Genomic DNA, 9615 nt, shown 5'->3' on the forward strand with positions numbered 1-9615 from the left:
TTAATGGGGCGCTTTTGTGTATGCTCCGTATTTCTGTTTTGATTCAGAATGCCTAGGTGAAAGCAGACACAATACCTCTCTCACGAAACACGCCTCGCGGTTTTCCTCATTGCAGCACTGTTCCCTCATGGCAGTGAAGGCTGCCGTGACAGAGGCCAGCTGTTCCTGTGTGATCAGGGGCTTGTACTTGATGAGGTTGATGAGCATTCTGCAGGGAAAGCAAAGCAAGCCCTGTGAGGTGAGGACACAGCTCACAAAGCACTTCTCTAGCGCCAGCCCTGCAAACTCCCTGTTTTGTTCCTGCGCCCTTCCCCTCTGCAGCTTCTTCATTTTTATTCACCACCCAGTTATCTCTTTGCAGCAGAGAGCAAAGATGGGCCCCGCTCCCCTGTGAAATAAAATAACAACCCTTGTTTTTTTTTTTTTTTTAATTGCCCCACCACGAATAAACCACGCAGATGGTTTGAGTGATGCACCACTCCGGAGGGTCCCGGACAGCATGGGCTCCCCAGAGCACCAGCTGAGGGCCAAGGAGGTCTGGTTCTAACTGCAGGGACTGGGGGGCAGGCCCAGCACCCGAGCTTTCTCTGACCAAGGCAACCAAACACCAGAGCTTCTCAGAGAGTAAAGAAGAGCAGCTTGGAAGAGGGGCTGAGGGGGGTCTGGCTGCTTTTCCATGGCATATTGCAGAACAAGAAGGCCAGACAGAGCGAAGGAGGGAAAGGTGAGCAGTGCCGGGATAGGAATAAGAAACAGAGGGGTGACCATAAAACAGGTATGTCTTACTCCTGCTTCTTGTGCTGTAACTTGTCCTCTTCAGTCGTACACAAGTCTTCGTGGAAAGTGAACAGACCAGGAGTCAATGATAAGGGCACATAATTCTCATCAATTTCTAGTTTGCCTATGCATGGCCTCCGAAGAGCGTAGGAGCTGCTACAGCAGTGGCAGACGCCTGGGTTTATGGGGTTGGCCAGGTGTCTTCTGCATATTTCTCCAAGCACGAGATCCAGCTTTACCAAAAGAGGTGAAAAAAACAGTTTTACATTGTTGTTTCATTTTCAAAAATCCCTGTTACACGTGCTGCTCTTAGTAACGTTATAAAAAATAACTGAGAAATTAAACCTTGTATGTAAGGTAGATAACAGTTGATTTTTCTACTGAATGCTGGCTGTTGTCAGTGCAAAAATGGCTCAGATTTTTCAGAATAAATACATATATGCAGTTTTAGGGACTATCATTTGCACATAAAAATGATGTGATTTCTTCATAAAACCACGCTTGCACTTGATTTGTTTTCACCAGCAGGGTTTCTGTGGTATGTTTGGCTGTTCTTGTGGCTGTGGTGTTCTACAAATGGGTGCTGGAGGACGGGCTGAAGCTTTTTAAGTACTTTGGCTTATGGGCCTGGAGAATTCTTAGGGAAGAGCCATACAAAATCTTTTTCACAGAGCAGTACAGCTTCAGGCATCTAGAAAGGATGAACTCAACAAGAGCTGGTTAGTGTTGGAAGGAGCAGAGTCAGAGGGCCTGTGCTGCCTGGTAACTGCCCAGCACCAGCCTGACAAGTTCCTGTTCCCTCTGCAGTTTAATTCCAGCATTAACTGCCACGATGCTGAGTTGTGCTTGCTTCAGGCATGTGGCTGGAAGTACAGCTTCAGGGTCAGAACTTTTCTCATCCTTACTCCAAGCTCTTGGAATCTGCTGGCAGCAGAATTTGTGGCAGAGTTTCAAGAAGTAGGACCAAGCTAAGAATAAAAATACTCACGTTTTCCTCAGTGCAAGGCAGTAGCTTGTCCTGGCTTAACTGGCAGCATTTGGAGCCAATGGTAGTCATTTGCTTGGTGAATTTTATCAGCTCTGTAGATGTTAGCTGAGGCATCTTCTTGGTGAAGCTCATGAGAAGCCTGAAATGATAATTTCCTTGGTATTGGTGTTTTTGTTCCACCAGGCAGCAGTGAGCAAGCCGCTGCCTTTGCACGTGTAAAGCTCCAGACAAACCCCAGAGCACACTGTTAGTACAAGGACAGGACAAAGGCTGATGTTTACAAACTCAGACAAGTGGAAGCCTGCTCCAAAAAATCTTTCCCTTTTCTGACCAGTCTCTTACCAAGTTAAAATTAACTAGAACATTGCCAGTTATATGCTGGTGGGCCCTCCTACTAAATGGTATGTATGTTTTTTTCCTACGTTATTCATTTCCCTGGGAGTGTAGGGAGCTTGTCTAAGAGCAAACCAGAACATGGTCTTGGAAAAGATTAAAAAAAAAAAAAATCCTAGAAGCTGTTAATATATTAGTCCAAGCATTTGAGTGGTGTCTTTTAGCCTAGCTTTTTTGACATCTATGGCTTTATTACGCCCAGCTGGTACACAAGGAATGTAAGCATTTAAAAAAGTAATACTCGTTTTGGAAATAGTAATCTCCTTTCTCCTTGTAAATGTCACAGCTCGTCTTCATCACACTTTCAGTTTCATAAATATGCTTCTTCAGTTCTTCCTCCTGAAAAAGAAATTAATTTGAGGAGTCATTGTATTGGGGAATGCCAAGGGTCCTATTGCCTCACGGTAGGGCCTGCATGTCCGTAGCTGTCTGCCAGCTACCTGATGTGCACCACCCATTTTTAATTCCATTAGAAATCCTTCATCTGTCTGAAATGTCCAAACTGCCTGAATGTGACACATGTTCACCTTCAATCACCTTGAAATGTTTCGTTTTGTATAACCCATGGAAGGCTAGGTCTGAGACACAGGGCGGCTCCTCACTTCAGATATTTACAGCCCAACGTCTTTATCTGAGACAGTACCCATAAGCGCCTTTTACATTTGCTGTAGGGCAATCAGCACTGCTAGGGTGCCCTGAAGAGAGCAGGGCTCTCAGAAATGTTAGCTCTATCCCTTTGCCTGACATCTCTGTCTATCCATGTTAAATTGCTTCACAACTGAAGACTGCAAAGACTCTGAGCTGCAGGTGCCCACCCTGGAGCCGGAGTAGGGATGTTCCCTGTTTAGCCAGGACCAGTTGTGAGGTCCCGTGCTTGACTCCATCAGTGTGGTGTGTGAAGCGTGGTGACACCCACCCCTCTCCTGCAGCAGTCCTCTGGAGAACTGGTTTTGCAGCACTCTTTCAGTAGGTCCTCATATCCTTTACCAATTCTTAAAAGCATTTGCGCAGAAAATTCAGGGTGCCTCCTGGAATATTCATACAGAAACCTGCAATATGTGGAGTATCAGGAATTAGAGGTAAGCCAAAGCAACTGCCCTCAAGAGGGTGGGGATGGTGGGGATGGCGGGGATGGCAAGAGTGCTTTTGGGATGGTTTTGTCTGACTTCTCCTGGAACAGGGAGAATTTCGGTGATGGCAAGAGTGCTTTTGGGATGGTTTCGTCTGACTTCTCCTGGAACAGGGAGAATTTCACAGCTTCTCAGCCCAGGCCTGAACCTGAACCAAGCGTGGCTGACGGAGCAAAGCATTGCCTGAGCAAGTCCTGTGCATGTAACAGTCCCAGCATAGTGTTAGCTTGGGTCAGGCACAGCTTGGAGCTCTGTGGGGCCTGCGGTTTGACTCGTTTTTAATCCTACCTGAATGGTAACTAGCTCCCAGTAACAGACCCATTTTTCGGCAGACACTGAAAAGATAGTTCTACTGAAGCAGTCACCCGCCACAGCAGTCGTGCCCAGTTGATGAGCTGCATTTTTCATAAAAGGAAGTGATGGGTGTTATTTGAAGTAAGTGGATTCTCTGTCTTTGGGACTCCCTGCTGTTTCTGTTGCAGCCTGTGGCATTTTTGACAAAGTTTACTACAGGTAGGATCAGGGGTTCATTGCACAGAAGAACATGGCTAGAACAAAACCAGACCCATCCTGTTTGAATCAAGATGTGAGGCTGACTAAAAGAAGTGTGTTTGAATTTCCACTCTAGAGCAGATCAAAGCTACATTTTGGGCCTGAGATCAGAACTGATAGCACCTAAATTTCACATGCGTTTCTTTAGTTTTGTCTCTGAAATAACAATTGTGCCCTGGTTCTGCGTTTGTTCCCTTTCCATACCTTCGAGGGTTGAGTGGTGTTTTACTAAGATCGACTCGCACAGTATCTCGTGCTTACATGCTCACAGAGCAGATGAATCTGAGGCTTTGATGTCCAAACTTTAACAACCCAAGTAGTGAAACAGCAACATTGAAGAGTAGAGGAAGACCCACGATACCTGGCTAAGTGTGTGTCTTTTTCCTGGGCAAAACGTTCACATATTCCTTTGTCTTCTATAAACTCCTTGATGTGGGGGGACAAGTCTGCAGGTTTGTCGTCATTTTCTGCATTAACTATGCATTCACTTCTCTGTAACAGGGGCTTTTCACAGCACTTCTTAATTTTACTTGATAAGATGTCTTGGTTGGTGCAGACGTAGTGTAGAATCTCTTCCTGTAACACGAAACAAAAAAAAAGGAAGGAAGGAAATTTAACCAGATTTTGGTCTTTTTTTGTTTTTGAATCAGTGTTTTTGTCTCCACGATACAGACAGAGGGAGATGACTCCCAGAGAGAAGAGGTGGCTGGCTAAAGCTGTGCAACACTCATCTGGCAGAGCAAAGAGGAAGACTAACGTCCCGTTGATCTGTTTGCTGCAGACCCTTGCTCATCATTTGACAGGTGCTAGGTGACCACCTAACCCGAGAAGTTACCTGTCTAGCTAGACGCCACAGACAAGCAGTGAGATAAATGGATTTGGTATGTTAGAAGAAGGTAGAGAATGGAGGACAGGTAGATATTGTGTTTTACCAAAAGTTGCACAGAAAATGCATGGCACAGCTAGCAGCTGCAGCCAGATCTGTTGAAGCAGTGTTAGGCCAATTTAGTCACAAAGGAAGAAAAGCAAAATTCTCAAAACATGAAAAAATGCATGCAATTTCTGCAAACATGTAAATATTAAATGAGTTTTACCCTGTCATGCATACAGTCCAGCATATCTCCATGACAGCAGTCCTTGTGCATGTTAGCAATATCAGTCACAAGTTTGTTAACGGTAACAAAATCAGCTTTAGGGAATTTTTGGCTTATCTGAGCAAGTTTCCTACAATGAAGAAAAATAGGTGTTGCTTACATTCACGCTGTGACACTATGGTAGCCACCATCATTTTTCTGGGGGGCAGGGAGGTATCCAAAGTGCTCACGAATGGTTTCTCCCTGCTCCCACTGAAGTTAATAAATAAATGTCCCTTGAAGCCAATAGCTGAATTTTTCAGAGTTATCTAAGGATCCTAGGTAAATGTCCATGTGAGATGATGGAAAGGAATGTGGTAGGAGAACGTGAAATTACAGGAGCAACCTTATGTCAAAAAGGGTTAGGGAAGTATTCAAAGGAACAACCCCGAATGACCTTTACATCTCAGCACTGTGTGGCTCTTTTGCAGCCAAAGCAAACAAAATGAAGCCGCCTTTGATAAATGTGGGGAAGACTTACAGAGCCTTTAAGGTCCTTTCTCCAAACTTTTTCAAGATTCCACATGTGTGTTCCTGCCTCAGGCCGTCTTCTTTTACTGGCTTCACCACCTTGGGTGCCTGGGTGGGAAGAAGATGCAAACCATGAAAGTGGAGGAAAAGGCAACACCTTCTGGTAAAACTACTGCGGGGACTTTTTTTAAGCAGGAATTTTTCCACAGTGAAAAAAATTGCTGTCCAGGCTGCAATAGGAACTAGCTGTTGTGCTTGCTAGTCCGTCACCAGCATTTATTAAGTCAGTGTTCTGCAAAAAGAAACCAGCACCCTTTTAGACAATAGCTTTAAGCATAGGGGAAGAAATCATCCTCTGGGAGCCACATGACTTTGCATTACTATAAGCTCATGTTAAACTATGCTGTCACTGTTCAGCATGTTCAGCAAGAACAGGTTCCCACTGCTGCTTGTTTTCCACCATTACAGGCAGTTTGCTTTGAATTCTGACACTGGTTACATGTGGGGCATGTCTCTGCAGTGCAGGCACTCAGCGGAGCAGGAGCTGGGGCTATCAACAGGAAAAAAAAAATAAAAACAGGTTTCTGCACCATGCATAGCCCATGTCCTCTCTTAGCATCCTTACAGCAAACCCTGTGCCGGCAGCAGGGGCGGGCTAGGCAATGATGCTGTTGCAGGGTGTGGGGACTGCCTTGGGCTCCCTGTAAAGCTACACCTGCCCAACACCCCCAGGTCAGCCATGCCCATTTAGGAGTTCAGGCTCTAATTCAAGAAGTCTGATTTCAGCCTGTCCTTAACAAGGTGAATTCTAATATCAGGTTGAGACGGTGAAGAAGAAATGGCTGATACTGCTGCTTCAGGATGTGTCTAGCTATAGGAAGCTCCCTGGTTGCACATTATTAAACTAAAACCCTGCAGTGGAATACCTGTCTCTGAAAGCATTCCTCCAAGTTATGGGTGGGGTCTTCAGCACTTCCGCAGCAGTTCTTCATCATCTCATCATAACGGATAGCGACAGAAAGGATTGTTGGGGCATAGAGAAAAGGATGCCTTCTGGATACCTCATAAATAAAACTAAAAGCAAGAGAGAGATGGTTTGGGTTTTGGAGTAAACCCTTACATGCAGAGGGCAGCAGTGCACAGCAACTGCCACTACATTAAAACGACAGCTACTAAAAGCGATTGTTTTCTTGTTATAACGACAAGCAGTGTAGTGCAGTATTTGTCTTGGGAAAGTTCTGATGGGGCTGAAATTTTCCTGGAAACTTGAAGTCTCAAATCCTGACAGTTCTGGCTTGGAGGCAGCAAAACATCTGCTTGGCTTCTAAGGACTAGAGGGAGGCCCTTGGGTTCAGCTGAGTCCTTTACATGGACTACAATGAAATGGGCTAGATGGTTTGTCATTTGGACCTAGAGCCAAAGCAGGAGGTGGCAGAACAGGCATCTCATAATGACAATTGCAGCTAGATGAATTACGCAACTAATTCACATTAGGAAGAAAAATTAGTATGAGATTATGGAGAATCTGATACTGAAGTTTTTGATTGATACTGCATTTGCTGTCCCTAGGCTCATACCTGTCATATCTAGGTGACAAATCTATGATTTATTTACTTACTATCCTGTTAACGAATGTTGATGCTGTGAATGGTTTCTGCAGGCAGCTTCAGCATTTGGCCTTTCAAAAGGAGAACTGAACCCTCTTGATGAATTTTTAAGGGAGAGGAAGCAGTCATTTCGTTCAGGATCCTTTTTAGCACAGCAGTCATGAAACCTGGGAAGATTTTCCTCCTGGCATATTGTATCGAGGAAAATCCTGTCCTGTGAAAAATCAGAAAAAAGTTAATTGGAGTGAGGATTCCATTGTGTTCCTGTGAGCTCTGCGAGGAGGCTGCTTGAAGCCAACAAGCCCTGACTTGCATAAGCTCACAGTTTCTGTCTTTATTACCTCCTGTTTTGACTGCAGTGAATATCAGACTGACCTCTAAAACCTATACATGATGATTTCTCAAACTCTGATATCTACTCTTATGCCAACACAGGCTTCGAAGTGGAATAATTTTCAAACACTCTGAACTTATAACCATTTCCAGACCCTTTTTTTTCATGATAACAATCAAGATGATTGCTTGATTTATATGCTGCAGTTTATGGCAATGAAAAGTGTCTTGCTTCTTGTGAATCAAGTAGCAGTGCTTATGTTCGGCTGCCCATCATGCCTCAGCTGGGAACCGTTTTAATTCAGGGTTTGTTTCAGTGTGTTTAACAAATCAGAACTGAGTTGTAACAGACTGATACTCATGTTTCCTGATTCCACCTGCCAGCTCCAAAAGTGTGTTGGAGCAGACACTGTCAAAAACCAGGAATGTTAGTTAAGGGAGTGGAACAAATGCCTATAAACATCATATTTACTAGAAATATCTAATTTGTCTTCTCTTGAATTTTATTACGCCAGCCACAAAAGCACAACTTTCTTAATATTTTTCAGAAAGATACAAGTCAAGGATTCCAAAAGATGCTGGGGTATTTGGGGTGGAAAGGGGCTTTGTTTTCTTCCACTTATCTTGAGATGCTTTATAGATGAGAGCCTGGAGAACAGAAGAGTCAGTAAGGCCCAGCATGCATACACAAGGAAGTCAAGTCTCTTAATAATGTATTAGTTTCTCTTTGGAAAAATGCATATTAGGGCTCTGAAAATACCAGTCGCTTCTGAAAAGCTTTGCCACACTAGGAGCATAAACAGGCTTACCAAAGGCTTCAGGCAATCCGGGTTGTCTCTGTCTGCAGCAGCACACCTTCTGGCAAGGTCTGTGACATCTTCAGCCATTTGAACTGCTTTGCCAAACGTGCCTCCTTGCACATACTGAGCAAACATGATCAGGGCACTACAAGAAGACGACACAGCATTAAACCTGTGGCTGGCTACCTGAAAACTAGTATGATAATTTTCATGTGTGACACAGTAAGAGGATGCAGGTCACCCCAGGCTGAGTTGGCACGGGCTGGCAGAATGAGTGTGTGTTTGACTCACGGTGCATGTTCATTTCCAAATGACATAACACCACAGGGAAGTTCAGTGCCAGCAAATTTGCAAATAGACACTTTACCTGGGCAACTTACATGGCTTTAAAATTATTCTCTTGAAGCTGAGAAAAACGTTGGCCAATGCTGTTTCTTCTTTCTGAAAAACAAGATAATTCAAATAAAAAATGTTTAGTAAATACTTCATCAATTGCCATGTTTTTTTGGTACTGGAGTCTTGGAGAAAGATAACTCAGTGCCTAGGGCACTGGGGGTAGGAAGGCATGAGATTGACCTCCCTGTTTGACTTGAGCATGAGGATGGAAAACTATTTGTTTCAGACCTACAGGGCCAATATGATTTCCTTGCCTAGCTCAAATGTTGTGAGGAGGAATACACTAAAACCTGAGGGGTGTTCAGTTGCTTCGATGATGCATCTCACATGATTAAACAAGCACCATACGAAACACTTTTTAACCTTGTCTTAGTTATCTCTTTTGTTACTTTTCTGGCGCCCTTCCTCGTGGACTACAGAGGGAGGCTGGAACAACCACAGTCTTTACTTCAGCGGTTTTTGTAGTACCTGAAAATCAGTGGCATAAACACATCCCTGTGGATTAACTTGCCCTTCTGTGCATTTCCTTGCAGTAATCACTGGCTGTCCCACACACTACATACATTCTCAAGCCGTTAATAAGCAATGCATCTAAAGCTGATCACAAAAAAAGATTATACAGCTACAATTTCGTTGTGTACTTTTGACCCGTAACAAAATACCTGTGTATGGCAAAGTGAGATACTAAATAACCGTGCATACTAAGTTGCAGCTATCAATACTATAGGAAAGAATAGAGTAAAAATATGAGATATATTCTTACCTATTTCCTGATAACTTCTAGGCAGGGCTTTGACTACAGTAAGGCTCACCAATAAAATAACATAAATTATTGTTCTCCGCTTCATACTTTCAGATTTTGGCAGGGCCCTGAGGTGGGCTTGGTTCACCTGTGAAACGCAGAAAGAATTAAGGGGAAAAAGTTGCTTTTATACTCTCCCAAACAGTTTCTGGTTAATCAAAACCCTTTTACTGTCATGTATAACATTAGCCCTTTTGGAATATTCCCACAATAATTAAACATGCCATTATTTG

At 43.8% G+C, this 9615-nt stretch overlaps 1 protein-coding gene across 1 annotated transcript; it reads right to left on the reverse strand.

The window, feature by feature from the left end:
- LOC104465351 (alpha-fetoprotein-like) lies at nt 1-8329 on the reverse strand (the record flags this gene model as incomplete). Its single annotated transcript, XM_010078357.1, is given in 11 exon segments — nt 1-231; nt 774-1010; nt 1742-1852; nt 2396-2497; nt 3075-3207; nt 4202-4416; nt 4935-5064; nt 5455-5552; nt 6371-6518; nt 7063-7265; nt 8194-8329. Coding segments are annotated over 11 exon segments (1744 nt in total), but the record flags the coding sequence as incomplete, so codon positions are not given.
- Nucleotides 8330-9615: the final 1286 nt, after the last annotated feature.

This window comes from Pterocles gutturalis, unplaced genomic scaffold, assembly GCF_000699245.1.
Source record: "Pterocles gutturalis isolate BGI_N339 unplaced genomic scaffold, ASM69924v1 scaffold4876, whole genome shotgun sequence".
NCBI lineage: Eukaryota > Metazoa > Chordata > Aves > Pterocliformes > Pteroclidae > Pterocles > Pterocles gutturalis.